At 45.2% G+C, this 15,535-nt stretch overlaps 2 protein-coding genes across 2 annotated transcripts in view; one reads left to right on the top strand and one right to left on the bottom strand.

Moving 5' to 3' along the window:
- SPAG16 (sperm associated antigen 16) overlaps positions 1 to 15,535 on the bottom strand; it is a gene marked incomplete at both ends in the record, with an annotated part of 350,116 nt that overhangs the window by 6,530 nt on the left and 328,051 nt on the right. The gene's annotated exons all lie outside the window — the stretch shown is intronic.
- Positions 5,337 to 6,946, top strand: LOC306949341 (uncharacterized protein; the record flags this gene model as incomplete). Its single annotated transcript, XM_079539205.1, has 2 exons — positions 5,337 to 5,855; positions 6,269 to 6,946. The coding sequence occupies 2 exons, from the start codon at positions 5,337 to 5,339 to the stop codon at positions 6,944 to 6,946; spliced, it is 1,197 nt and encodes a 398-aa protein (XP_079395331.1).

Here is a 15,535-nt window from a genome sequence, read left to right as displayed (position 1 = left end):
TCAAAAAATCACCGGAAAGTCACTTATAGCAAAGAAAGTGTTTATCTGATAGAAGAAAATCCTTCATATAAAAGAACTTTAAGCTTTTTGTAAGGATTGCTAGACCCGGACCATTACTGTAAAGCTCCCTTTCGGCTGGACTTGAGCTTGTTTCTATTTGATTTTATTCGGCCCTTTGGTGGCATTTGGGATTTTGAAAATAGTTTTACAACAAAATAGAAAAGGCAGAAACTTCAGGAGCAGAGTCTTCAAGATGTCAAAATCTGTCTGGAAGAATTCAAGGAACTCTTGGATACATTCAGAAGATATTAAAAAATAATAGATTAAGAATGAAAGGGTAGGAGAATCTTCATCTTCTGTCCAGAACTGTTTCTTTTCTTGAATGCCTACATCAGAAGCAGCACATCCACGACTGTACTGCATATAACGTTATCTCTGTAACACGTTAACTGGTTTCTTGCTGTTTCAAGAGTCTGAGAAGAAAAATACCACCGCTCTTACTTTAGATAAAAAAATTCATTTAAAATATAAAACTTACTGATGGGTTAACTCAGAAAAATTAAGTTACAGCGAAACTGCTGTCACCACAAATTGAAATTTATTCTGGTTTCTGCTACAAGTGAGATCCCTGAATATAGATTTTAGTGTGAAAACATGCTTTCCTCTGAACTTCCTACTTGACTGCAGTGCATGCATTTTGGGCATCAATATATGTCTCATTTTTAAGAGTTCAGCAGAGCTGAGAAACATCCAAAGACAGGAATTCCAAGCATGCAGGAACCGAGCTCTGACTAATGGTAACACCGCTTTAAAGGCACTCAGAGAATATTAGATAACCTGCTATTAATTTTCTATTCTTTCTCCTTCCCCACTCTCTATTTTCAGGTGCCTGCAGCCATTCAGTTAAGGCCTCTTTGGTCCTCCTTCCTTTCCCAAACGATGAGATGGATGGACTTATGTTATGGAAGAGGAGACCTGGATGTGAGCAATGATTTATTTTTCCCTTGGATAGCTCGTGCAGCATTCTTTCCATTAACTCAACAGGAACGACCAGATGCATAATAGCTTTTTGACACAGGGTGGGATTCATCTCATCTACCCTTGCCATCCCACAGCAGAAACGGAGAGCAGTTCGTTCCCATGGGCTCCAGGTGAGCAGAACCCAGTGACAAAAACTTAATTTTCAAAGAAACTCACTCACTGATTTCAGACATCTATCACAAGTGACTGCGCACTGCCATGGAGGGACTCGATATATCTCATCTGCAGACAGCTGAGGCAGGTGGAGAGATTTAAATCCTGCTTGAAACCTGCAAACGGGCAGCTCAAGAAAATTTGAGAAAGAAGTAGAAAGAAATTCCCGAATCGCTTTGATAGCAGACTGAAGTATGCCAGAGCTGCTGTTTGTGTCTAGGCACTTGTGGGCACCCCGAGGCATGTAAAAGCTGCTGAAAGTCACACTAATATAGGCAACGACCACTATTAAACCCAACTCTTAATGAACTGGTGCAATTTTCATGCTGTGGCGACAAACCATAATCTAAGCAGCCTTTGGCAACAAAGCAGATCCTATGCATGGTCAGTGCTTTGTAATCCTAACAGCTCCAAGACAATGGACTCATGTCCACTGTATGTCCAAGCTTATTGAAAAGGACTGTAATTAACATTTCCTTTTTTCAAAATAATCAAAATTAAAAAAAATAAAAATCAAGTAAGATCAGGAAACACTTCAGTTTTTTTCCTTGAAGCTCACTGTTGTTATTACTACTATTTCAAGCTTGGAGGATGATGTTTTGTCCACCAGGATGCTTCCCCTCCCCAAAAGCCTCTCACTCAGCCTGAAGTTTCCCTGGTAGCTCATCCATGCTCTGGAGGCTCCACAACTAGCTCCATGGCCAGCCTGAACAACTTACTTCACTTGTAGGTAGCCAGACGGGTGGCTCCAACACCATCCTTAGGCTTCTCTGACTTCAGCTCCCCCAACTCATAAGTTGGTTTATTTTCATCTCTTTCTAAGCTTTTCTGAATTAAAATAATGTGATTTTTAATCCTCTCTTTCCTGGTGTTTGCTCAGTATCAGTACAACGGAGCCCTCAGATGCTGCCTGCACTACTCTGATAATTCAAGTGAAACAGAGCATTGCAGAGCAACGAGCTGCTTTTTTCCACATTTCGACTAAGCAGTATTTTTACCATGATAGTAAAAACAGACGCACAGTAAGGGTACGAAAACAAAAAGAAAAACCAGACGTAGAAAAACAAGCTCAATAAATTCTTCACCGACCACAAAAGCTCAAATAATTGACTTCTAACATAAGCATGTAATTGTCAACAGCGGCATCTCTATTAGGCTTGTTCCCTTTCCTAAACATTCCTATTACTGTCATTTCTCAGCTTTGTCATATTCACTGCCTTGACAGCACAGACACTACGCTGTACAATCTGTCAGAAGGGCCAGCTGATTTCCTCCGTCTTCTGACACTTGCAGGTCTTTAATATCAGGCTGTCAGAACGCCAAAGAGAAAGGCGTGTGCTTCCTCCTCCGGTGCTGCTCCCGTGACTGCCAGCATACACACTTTAATCATTAGCCTTACACTGCTATGAAATTCTGGCTTTTTTGCCCTTGGAGCCCCATGCTAGAAAACGCTGCTGGCAGAAACTTAGTGCAGAGTTGCATTAGTCAAATGAATTCTTTATGTTCCACAAAGTCTAGTTTACTTTCTGAAACTTTCTTTTTGTGACTCCTTTTGCAATAGGTGTAAGCCTCATTCAGTGACAGGTGAAATGGCGTATGCTTAACATTGATCTCTCTGCACCTGGACTGTTTGCCTGTAGGTCTCCTGTGATGGGCAGCATGTTTTCTGCAGTGTGCAACTTCTTTGATCCCATATGAAACCAAAAGAGAAGAACAGGAGCCCAAACCAGGCAATGGCCTGAGGCACTGATGGCACTCACTGCAAAAGTGGAAATTCTGCATTCTCCATCCCTGGAGGCATTCAAGGCCCGGCTGGATGTGGCTCTGGGCAGCCTGGTCTAGTGGTTGGTGACCCTGCACATAGCAGGGAGGTTGGAGCTAGATGATCATTATGGTCCTTTGCAACCCAGGCCATTCTATGACTCTCTGACTCTATGATTCCTTGCTCTGGTCCCCCCAGTGCAGCAGAATGAACCAGTGCCCAGACCCATAACTATGCTGGGTTAGGTCTTTTAAAATGTGTTCTGTTACAGCATCACACTTTGCATACAAAAGAAATAAAAAAGTTGGTAAAGGAGATTTGGGGCCCACATACACCATACAATCAGCAGGTCTGCAAGAAGCAGGAGCATGCTCTGTGCAAAACACCTACCTGCAGGTGGCCTGAATTAGTAAGCTGGTAGAAACCATTACTAGATACTTGTCTAGCTTCTCAGGGTCTGTATTGATGCCTGGAGGGTTCTGATTCACGGAGAAGAATGAAAACCAATCTAAGCCTTTAGCACTCGGATTGCCAAGAGACATTTGCTGCAGGAACCTACTAACTTTCACAGGCACAAATCCACCAGCAAGTGCAGCAGTGAAACACAGCATCAAAGCAGAGGACAGGCTTGGAGACAGCTCCAGCAAGAGCCTTGCAGTACCCAGCACTTCATTTTTCTATGCACTGCTCCTTGACTGCGATGCAAAGCGATAGCCCTGCTTTGTGCAGCTTATCTCCTCGGGCTGGCTGGGGCAGGATTCTTACAGCCTGCCCAGCAGAGCCTCGAGGCATTATTAAAAAAGTCATAAATAATAACAAAGGCGTTTACTGCTGTGAGTCAACAGATCTCCTGGCTACATGTGAGCACGAGGTATCGACTGAGCTATCGGAGATAACACACAGTGTTACTACCCTGGGCTGCCCCGCTCCTCCTGCTGCCAAAGTGCTCACCTCTCGTCCACTGATGGCTAAATAATAGGAGGAAGCACGGCCTGGCTGCTGCTGCTTGCAGTAATGAATGCTGCTGTCGAGTGTAACAAATGTCATATGTCACGGAGGCATTTATGACACTAATACAGGAGCACTGGATAGCATCCAATAACAATCTATGGCGAGGTAATGGGACGTAGCTGCAGAGTGTTGAAAAGGAATCCGAAGCTAATACAGTTCTTACAGTATCAGGTATATGCAAAATATCCTGTAATACCATGCTCAAGTACTAGGGGGAAAAAAAAGCAAAAAAAAAAGCAAAAAAAAAAGCACGTTGTATGATACATTACAGATTTTGCAGATTTATAGTGCTTCAGATGCAGCTCCCTGCCAAGGTTTTAAGAAGGGTTCACACTTCTGATAGTTTTATGGCATATCTTATCCATTAAATGCTAGAAACATAGGAATTGTGTTTCATTTGTTGCCATGGATCGCCACATTACTGCTTTTATTCAAAGCCCAAATATTTCTAATTCTTTATGGAATATTCATCCATAGCCTGCGAAACCACCGGAGGTCTGAATGAGTGTAGCTCAGCCCCTGCAGTCCAAATGATCAAGTAACAGCTTCAAAAAGAAACTCAGAATACAAGAATATCCTGAGCTGGGAAGGTTGCACCCCAGGGTGGGGTTGGCCCTTCTGACTCTGGGGGAAAACAGCTGACACTGAAATACGTGCCATCACCAGAGCCTCCAGATCACTATCCTGGAGCAGCTCTCTTGCCACCCATTCCCTTGTCTGTACATAGAGCCAGGACTGCCCCACGGCCACAACTCAGCACAGGCTCTTGGTAAACTTCATACTGTTGCAGCTTCCACAGCCATTCCATCGGACGAGACTAAACCATAGATCAGAGAATCACAGTATGGTTTGATTTGGAAGGGACCTACAAGACCATCAAGTTCCAAATGCCCTGCTGAAGGCTGAGACACCACCCACTAAACAAGCTCACACAAAGACCTCTGAAAGGTCTCCTTGAAATGGAGTGGCTCAAGATCTCTTCAGGTCAGTGATGTCCATAAAGTTAGCATGCACTCCAGTGCTGCATCCAGACACCACTTCTACATCAAACCTTCCCTTTACAGAGAAGGTGCTTCATCCTGTACAGATGGGTGTGATTTAAAAGGCTCAGAAAACACCCCTGTGACCAGTGGGACATCCATGGCAACAAATGACATCGCCTCGGCCGGCTCCAGCCCAGCCTTGGGCACCGCACGCTCATGTCACAGTGCCCACACAAGGGCACCATGGTGACACCTGAGCATCTCCCACCGGAACCCCCAGGCAGTGCCGGTGCAGTCCCCGTGCCAGCAGGCAGGGCGGACATTGGCTCACTGCACAAGTGGGTGCACGCTCACTCTTTGGTTCAAACCGGACAAGAGACACTGAAATGGACACATCAGCTGCGGAAACAGCTTCTGCTGCTGATCTGGAGGAGCTGTTTGAGACCCCAGGCTCTGCTTCCACTGAGCCGGCAGCTCACAACCAAGCACCAGCTGGCCGCGCTGCTGGAACACCAACAGAGGAAGTAAAGGAGTCACAAATGTTTCCTGATGAAGAGGAAACCAACGGTTTCCCTCTGAGTTCCTCTGAGGAAGGCGCGGGCCACGCTGGTGTCTTCTCAGCCCTCAGCTTCCCACAGAAACTCTGGGTGCTGGCCGAAAGTGACCAAGTGAAAAGCATCTGGTGGGGCCACGGAGGAAACTGCCTCGTGATCGAGGAACAACTGTTCATGGTGGAAGTCCTGGCCAAGGAAGCACCTGTGAGACCATTTGGCTGTACAGGCATGAAGAACTTTGTTCGCCAGCTCAACCGCTACGGCTTCACCAAGGTGCCACGGGACCAGGAAAGATCTCTGTCCCTTCCCGAGTTTCAGGCTGAGGAAGAAGCCACTGCTGCCCAGAGGAAGGTAAGGGCATCCATTGGTCCCCACACAAACGGCCCTCACAGAAAAAACACACAACACCTTGTCTCAGTCAGCCTGAGCTGCAGGACTGAAGGGACCCATTGGTGCGGTGATACCTGGCTCAGCAACACACAGTCGCTCACTTGCTTTTCCCACTGGCCCTGGCTTTGTACAGCACTGCTTAGTAGCAACTGCAGACATCGGAGGGCTGTTAACAGTGTTTACCTCCTAGAAGCAAAGCAGAGCATCAGACCAGCACTCCGAAGAATATAACCGCATCTCAGCTGAAATTAAGACACCCATAAGCCTTGTCCTCAGCTTGCCCTCAGCCATTAGCACCTGAGTTGCTCTATCTTGCTGCCCCTCAGCCCCACACTGAAACCACCTAACCACCTCTTCTCCTTTACATCTTGCAGTTACTCCTCTACTCCTGCCCACTCTTCAGGAGAGATGACCCGGGGCTTCTGGAGCACTGCAAGCGAAGAGCTTCCCGGAAGAGAAGAGCCGAGGCTGCCCCTGGCCCTGGCCTGCAGGAGGCTCTGAATGAGAGCCTCCAGAGGAGCAGCCCCGGTGCCCAGCCCACGCAGGGAGCGGCTGCCGGGCCAGAGAGGAGCCTGCAGGCAGCAGAGCCACAAGGCACGCAGGCAGCAGCAAACGCGGGGCCCCCGCCGGCCAAGCTCCCCAAGACAGACAGCCCTGGGGCCCCAGCAGGCACTGCTCACAGCCTGCCAGGCCCTGCGGCAGCACCAGCGCCGCAGCAGTGCCAGGCTCTGCCCTGCTCCCCGCTGCCTCCGAGCAGCAGCCCGATGCTGGGTGCCGCCTGTGCTCCTCCACCGCACGCCTCTCTGCCCTTCGTGCTCCCCACTTCCACACCCGGCTCTCCTCGGCAGGAGCTCTCCCGGGCACCGGGTGCAACACCACAGCTGCAGGCTCCCTGGGACCCCCTGTCTTTCCTTAGCTTCTGCTTTGCAATGGCCATGAAGGCAGCGGCCACCATGATGCCACCGCACCGGCAGCCCCGCACAGCCCCGCACTGCCCAACGTGCACCTGCAGCCAGCACCGGGCAGATGCCGGCCGTGGGACGGCCCCGTAGCGCTGCACCCACTGCACGCAGCACCACAGCAGTCCCCACTTCCCCCTTCCTCCCCTGCAGCTCATAGGTGTGTACCTCCTGGAATAGCACCCTTCACTTACTGCCCCTCTCAATAGTCATTTCCCTTTCTTTATGCATTTATCTGTTTGTTTAGTTCTTCTGGAAGTAAAATGTTTGAATAGTTAATCTTTTCATTTATTATGTCCTTTTATATCGAGTTCTAGATCACATTGCCCAGGGCTCCATCCAGCCTGCACTCTCAAGGCAGCCAGTCCCAGCACCTCAGCACTCCAGCAAAAAAACATGCCCCTGACATCTAATATAAACCTCTCCTTAAGTTGGAAACCTTTCTCTGTGTCTTATCACTAGCAACTCTTGCATAAAGTTCATAAACCTCCTCTTTCTAATCTCCACTTCAATACCACAACACCACAATGAGGCGTCCCCACAACCTTCTTTTCTCCATGCTGAAACAAGCCCAGTCTGTTCAGCCTACCTTCATGGGAGCAGAGCCCCAGCCCTTGGATCATCATGGAGGCCCTAATCTGCACTTTCACCAAGAGCTCTGCATCCATCCTGGGTTTGAGAACAGGACACAGGTCCGATCCAAGCTGCCATCACCAAAATGCCGATCCCTTTCCTGGGGATGCTCTCCAGCTGCATGCCCCCCCATATGAACACAGGGCCAGGGCTGTCCCACAGGCATAACTCAGCATGTGTTCTTGGCAAACTTCACATGCTTGCTGCTTGCACAGCCCTCCCATTGGCCAAAACCCCTGCAAGGCCTCTCTGCCTTTGAGGGGTTCAACAGCTCCTCCAGCTTAGCACTGTCCTCAAACAGTGCACTACAGCATCCAGACACCACTTCTATATCACACCTTGCCTTTACAGGTAAGGCACTTGATCCTGTACAGAGGAGTGAGAGTTAAAAGGCACAGAGAACATCCCTGCTTTTGTTGGCTCACTTTTTCTGTCTCTAAAATGCCAAAGAAAAGCAAAGGAACCAAAGAGCAGTTCCACACATCCTGTTTACGCCATCAGCACAGCATATTTTGTGTCTTTCTCCATGCTGGACCTACAGAGCAGCCTCTGCACTGCCTCTGACATTGCAGAGCATCGTTTTGGCACACAGCTACTCCCTTGCACAAGCTGTGCTATGGTAATCATGCTGCAGGCACTGGGAAAGGGATTTCAGCCTCATCAGCAGAAGCAGAGGAACACCCAGGACACCAGCAGGGAGCAATTCGGGGGAGAACATAGGGAAGGGGCAGCAAGGCCTCGCTGAGGGCTGGTCTCCTTCCAACACAGTACATTTGCCTCACGACTCAAGTTCAAACAGCTGTGGCTCAGGGCAGGACCAGCAATAGTGCTGTGCAGTGACATCAGCTGTACAGGCATGAAGAGCTTTGTTCGCCAGCTCAACCGCTACGGCTTCACCAAAGTGCCACGGGACCTGGAAAGATCTCCATCCCTTCCCGAGTTTCAGGCTGAGGAAGAAGCCACTGCTGCCCAGAGGAAGGTAAGGGCATCCATTGGTCCCCACACGAACGGCCCCCACAAAAAAAACACACAACACCTTGTCTCAGTCAGCCTGAGCTGTAGGACTGAAGGGACCCATTGGTGCGGTGATACCTGGCTCAGCAACACACAGTTGCTCATTTGCTTTTCCCACTGGCCCTGGCTTTGTACAGCACTGCTTAGTAGCAACTGCAGACATCGGAGGGCTGTTAACAGTGTTTACCTCCTAGAAGCAAAGCAGAGCATCAGACCAGTAAGGAACCTTCTTATTTCTCATGTTCCTTTATTTACCTATTTATCTATTTTCTTGTTTAATGTCTCTGGAAATAAAACATATCAATAAGAAACTTTTGATGTTGTCTTTTAGTCTGAGTTCAAGCATTTCAATGGCTTTCAAGTTTGGTTCTACATTTCCTGCAAAGTTAAGACGCTCAGGATTGACGTTTTAATTGCAGCAATGGCAATGAGAAACACAGACGCCTCTTTTATATATAAACTCTATATCCCAGACATATGCATCCAAAGATGTATTCACATTTCTCTCTGCCATTCCTTGTACAGTGCTAATAGGCTTGGTAGGGAGCTAGGATTTTTTCACAAGAGCTTTAGCAACCTAACTGAAGTAGATAGGCTAGCACGCTTAAACGGAACTTCAACAGGCATTTTTAAACAGAACCTTTTCCCAAAATCGTTTGGTTTTTTTTGTAATTGAAAAATGTCTTTCAAATGGAACCACTTAGCATAGCTCTGAACTGTATCCAGAATGGTCATAAACTGCTGCTCAGAGGCTAAGGGCCAAGACTTTAACTTCAGATATAAACGCATTAGCGGATACCAATTCTGCTAGCAGTGAAATCTGGCCTAATATGCTTGATATAAAGATTTTGTTTCTTTATTCCCATTTCTGCTTGCAAAATCAAGGGAAGCACTTAAAGCAAAGAAAACTCACCATAAAAACTCTATCCAAGCATGCTCTGCTCTGCTTCAAGCTCAGGAGTGAGCCTTCACCAGACTCCCTTGCACTTCATAGCCCACAAACAGAACAAGAGCCCAAGCTTCAGTAGCTTCAGTTCCACCTCCTTCCAGCCACACTCCTTCCATGACTTTGCCCATGAATTGCCTTGCCTAGCTCTCACCACCTCATGCACATAGTAAATTTTATGCTGAGAAGTTTATTTTTGCACCATAATAATGGTTGAATCACTGATGAAATCCGAGGTCCTAAAGACATCAAGTAATTGTAATAAGTAGCACGAGAAAATCATTTAACTCTCACAATCTATGGATTAACGCAGAATTCATGGAATTCTTTTGTTATTATAAATACAGTTTAAATTAATCTCCTGATCTGCTCTATTAAAAAGCAATCATGGCAGAAGTGCATTAACTAAGAACCAGCTGCACAATGCAGAGACAGAACCAATCCAGGGCTAAACTACTATACATTCACATGAAGGGGACTGAATAACTGCTTTTAGTTTGATTTAGAAGCTGAGCTGCAGGGAGTAGAATGAGCATCTGTGATGAAGCTGCCCTATGCACAACATCAGCAAAGCTTCTGTAGCTTTCTCCCAGCCTGGATGCTGATGCTTTTCAGGAAATCTGGAATTATTATTTCAAAGCTCTAAACAGCAGCTTTTAAACTCAAAATTAAAAATTGGAAGGAAAAAAAAAAAAAAAAAAGACAAGAAACCCACGGTTTGTTGTGGATGCTAAGGAGAGATTCCACCCCAAAATTAAAATAACATTTTTCCGTAGCACCTGAAGACCAGCGATGGAAATACTTAAGGCAGCGCAAAGTATTTAGCATTAGATTTGAAATGAACAGAAGAAATCAATGGTAAACTCAGGATCAGGACCTGAATCTCTTTCTGAGAACATTAAATCAAGCCAGTAAACCTGCTTTAGAAATTCTCCTCGTGCTACACAGATCAGTTCTCATCACACAGACTGCCTCAGTAGGATTCATGGGGTAAGACTTTAATTCCTCTGAAAGGCACAGGCATATTACAAACAGTTAGCATCATCCATTGCCTGTACGTGCCATTTGTAGACCCATTTGTCTTCCACACAACTGTATTTCAATCTTATTTTCATTAGTTACCTGTACTCTATTTGGATTAATTATGAAATGAAAAGGACACCGTTATACACAGCAGAGATGAAAAGCTGGCAAATGGAGGAGCGTAATCCACTCCTTGGCTCTCAGAACGAGCTATAAATCTACACCAGCTGCAATTTGCCACCTCTGTCTCAGTTCAGCTCCTCCAGTTTTGTTGGTCTGAAAACAAAACACGGTCTCCCTGATTTTGTACTGCTTACTGGTATTCTCTCCCCAAAAATTCCATGTCACCACCTCAAAATCCAGACACAAAACCTGTAGTCATTGTTCTAAAGCTTGGCCTAGGTTTTAAGCACGAAAACAATCAAAAGGAATGAAGTCTGAGGAGAGATTTCTTGATGCATAAGGATTGCCTCTGACACCTCAACTCGCTGTGACTTAACAGTAAAGGAAAGTGTAGAAACCTGAAACAATTTCAGATTAACCTGGTTGTATCTGGACTGGCAAATTATTGTTAAGTGTGTAATATCAATCAAGAGGCATAAACTGCTTCAATTGCTTCCAGAGAAGAGGAACGTTCTATCTGGAGGCGCTAAGGATTTGGTTGAGGGAACAAACACCAACTACAGAGCTGTGCCATGGAGAAAGAAAGGATCCTAAGCAACAATCAGATGAGATCTCCCCTGGGGGACAGTGCCATGGGGGGATGTTCCTCCAGCAGTGATGGCTGGTTCCCACTGATTTCCAGAGTGCAATGTGAAATGGAATTGGCTGATTGATAGCAGCGATTAGAAAAGTAGCTAGGCAGCAGCAGGAAGGAGTTAGAAAAAACTGCTTGCCAAGTTAAGTGCTGTGATATCCCGAGATGAAGCATGAAGCTGTCTGCCCATACATTCTTGCCATTGCTTCACAATTCAGCATTCTCATTTCCTTCCCATCTATTCTGCAATTTCACGATGGAGCAAAACAAAGGCAATGTTGTGAACGCACCTGATTTGCTTAAAGAACGGAGATTCATTTTTACTCATCTCATTTGTATGTGCACGAATTCTACCAGCTGCATTTATATTGCCTAGTTTGCACAGTCTGGGGCCAACCGGAATGGTTTCAAGTAAGAGTTATTCGTTTAGCAGGAGCAGGTAATTCACCGACTACCTGAATTGTTCAGGCAAATTCCTCGTACTATCAAAGCTTTTGCTTCTCATATGCTTACACAGTTTATCTATAACTCTCTAAAATGCACATCTAGCATCATTTACTGCCTACTCACAGCTGGAAATCCACAGCTGGGTTTTAAAATCCTGGCATCAGAGGCAAAATACCAACAACGAGTCCCAAGAGTCATCTCTCTCTGCTCCCACTACTGCCGAGATCCAGATTTCTGATCTTAAGGGCCTGATGGAGAATAAATACATGTTTTGTGTTTCATTTATCTCTACGTTATTAAACCCTGTTTGTGCTTCTCCCAGATATGTGTAACGACGTGAACTTATTTCACGCCACAATGGATCGTGTCATCAAAAGTCATTATTCCCATTGGAAATGCTATGGCTGCTTACAGGCTTGGGAGCATTCGATATTCCTGCCTCAAGATTCTGTGATGGGAATGAAATTCACAGTACGTAGGTAATTACATCTGGTCCTACACTGTGAAGATACAGGCACTCGGAGCCGAGCATGTCAATACTCTGTGTTTATATTTTTGCAAGATAGGAGAAATTCAATTTTATTCAGCTATCTCCCAGCGACTTTCTGCAACTATGCATCAGCAGAATTTTTTTTCACCTTTTTTTTTTTTATTTTAAAGATAAATTGCATGGTATGCTATCAACGATACTTTGAATTTAAGAATAGAATCTATTAGTCTGTCACTCTTCCAGAGACACAGACCTTGAAGAGTCTGAAGCAGAAGTCTTTATGTGACAGCATAATAAGGATGTCAGGCCCCCTCCCTCCTCCCCAAATCTTTATGAACGACATTTTCCCCAGCAAGGAAAATTAATACACTTCAGAAGTTATAAAGTGCAGAAAACGTACATCAGCCATCAGTATGATTTTCTCAAATGAAGCGGCGTGGAAACCACATTCTTAATCAACTTTCCTAAAACGTCCCTCTGTCTTTTACTAAAAAAAGAAGGAAAAAAAAAAAAAAGGAGGAGAAAAAAAGCTTCATAATGCTTTTAGTGTGTAGCATTAGATTTGCTAGTGAAGTGTGGAATATTTTTCTTCTTATGTTATTAAATTTCAAAGACACACTCCTTAGGGCTTGTCTTAAGTCTGTCATCTGCTCTGCTCGTAAAGACTCTTACCACTTGGACAGCTCCATCCCTCCCTGCGGATCCCGCCGGCAAATCAATCACAGCGGCCCAGCCTCTGCTCCAGGCAGGCTTTCTCAGCATGCCAGAAAATGTTTGTATTTCATCACCGCTTAGCTGGCTTTTGTCATTGCTTGAGAGTTGTCTGTATCGCTTAGCGAGGAAGGGACACGCACAAAGGGTTATCTCCTTAGTGTCAGAGGCAGAGCGCTGCTATTATTGGGAGGCAGCAAAGAGAGCGGCTGCTATCTTGGAAAGGATGGGGAAAAGTTATCAAATTTAACTAGGGCAAAATAATAATAAGAAGGAACGAAGAAAGAGAAAGTGAAGATGAATACAAACGAGGGGGAAACGATGAAGGATTAAGGAGCGTGAATCAGGAAACCGCCCATCACAGGAAAAATAAACGTGCTATAAAAACAAATTGAGGCAAAGGGAAACAAAATGAAACAAAGCCAGCAGATTCAACTTAAAAATAAGAAGCAAGAATCATTATTGATGTTCTCCTCCCCGCCAATACTCTCTATGCTGTTTTCGAGTTGTGTGTAGAGAGGAATATGTAAATTAATGCCCAGTTGTAGAAGAAAACTGAAGACAAGCATCAGTTCGGGGAGAAAAGCACCATTTCTGACTTGCTGATGGTAGGAAGCTTCACTTGCTGGTTATTTCCAAGGGCCCCACAGAGGGTCAAGCATCTGAGCAAGCAGAAGACAGATGTCCTTGACAATGACACACGTAAACTGAAAGGAAAAATATTCCAAGCACTTAGGTGCTTGTGTCACTGACCTATTTGTGTTCAAGGAAATAATGAGACTTACCTAGGAAGCCAACTTCCCCAGCCGGGCATAGGGAACGTGATGGAGAATCAGAAACTGGAGGTCTGTGAGCAAGCCATGGGACCACCGTTATATCAGGGATTTATCCAGGGCTGGGCTCAGGTTTAGCATCTGGCAAGTGAAGTATAGGAAGGTCTAGAAAGGTGTTAAAATGGCTAAAATCCGAGGTTACAACATTTCAGAGTCAATACAGCATCAGAACAACTGCCAGCACCAACTACAGACCTAAGACCCTCAAAAAGACAGCTGAATTGAACCAAGCAGACCCAGGAGCATCTTTGGAGAAAAACTGAGAAATGCTGGATCCAACTGCCTGAGTGCAGAGACATAGCTTCTATATATTTCAGAAGAACCAACTGGTCAGAGGAAAAACAAATGCTGCCTTTGCATTGTATTGGAAGTTGGGAAGGCAACTGGTAGTTGGTAGCAACTGAAAGCACTGCCAGTTTCCTGACCAGCTCCCTGCAAAGTAAGCCAGAGATGACGGATGACGATGCCCCTAGCACTGAGCAACAGTCTTTGCTACACAAATCATGTTATTTTGTGTTTAGAGGAGGAAGTGTCGTTGTACCATCACAAGAACTGCTGACAGCTTCTGTTACTAATGGTCCCGCGTGTGTCTCCTGCCATCTGTGATGGGTGGAAGATAGTGATCTGCAGGCAGTTAGTGATCTGCACCAAAGTTAGTTTTCCTGACTATTACTTAATGAAAAGGCAGATTTTTCTCAAGATCAGATGTGTGTTCCTTGGTGGCTCTTAAGAATGCTCTTGATACAGAATTGTGGCCCTCTATGCCAGGCTACAGCCCCTCTTCATTTCAATTTAGTGTGTGTCCAGGAAACGTGACGTCTGCGTAACCGCAAATGGATGTGCCAGGAGACAGTGGGGCTGCTCTCTCCTCAGCCTTCACTCCTTGGGCTTGTCTACTACAGTTTCTGCTAGAATTGCAGTTTTGACTGTGCTGGGGTTAATGCTTTCATTAATTTTCTTCATTTTTGCCATTTCATGGTTCTTTTTCTTGTTTTTTTTGTTTTCCAGAAGAATATGTTAGTCATCCAAGTTGGAGCTAAGAGAACTGTCCCACATTTCCTGCAGCAGCCATACACACATTTCAAAGACTCAACTTGAAAACTGATCAAAAAACCCCAAAGCAAGCTGCAAGATGACTTGGATTTCTTTAGAAATCTATAGAACCCAACTGGCACAGAGGTTGATGACTGCTCCAAGCATTTCTGCAAGCACAATGGGAGAGGCAAGCATGGAGAGGACTGAATTTCAGTGACAGGGCAGGTGCCAGCAGAGGTGGCTTTGCTGGCAGGCTAGTTAGGGCTCCAATTTATCCGACATAATGAACACACTTTCTCTCTCCATTCTAAAACGAAATTAGAATCTGTCTCTGAATAGAAAAGTTGCTCAGTCCTCTAATTTACAGTCTGCTAAATACACAAAATGTATTAACCTTCATAATGTTTGTACTGAGGGTCTAATCATGCTAAAAATTGTGTCTTTACAGAAACCTTCAGGCACAACATTGCAAAGTGATGGCTGGATTTGCACCTGCTTTGGCTGCTCTCAGAGCTAGCATTAAAGGAACTCACTTTAGAACAGGAATAGATGATGTCTAACCTTCTTAAATGAAAGAAATGAAGGGTTTCGAAAGTAAAGATGAAGAAAATTGGCCAGATTTTTTTTTAACCTTCTGAAATAAATAAATACAAATATTTTCTACGCTTTATTTATGAGGGAAGGCTAAAAACATCACTGTAAGGTCAATTACTGTACACAAAAGTGAATTAGTGACAGTGCAGGAAATCCTTTCATCAGTTATTGCAGACTGCTCTCAAAACAACGGACCCTG

This window comes from Tetrao urogallus, assembly GCF_951394365.1.
Source record: "Tetrao urogallus genome assembly, chromosome: 8".
Classification (NCBI taxonomy): domain Eukaryota; kingdom Metazoa; phylum Chordata; class Aves; order Galliformes; family Phasianidae; genus Tetrao; species Tetrao urogallus.
This window is presented reverse-complemented; position numbering and strand designations above follow the sequence as displayed.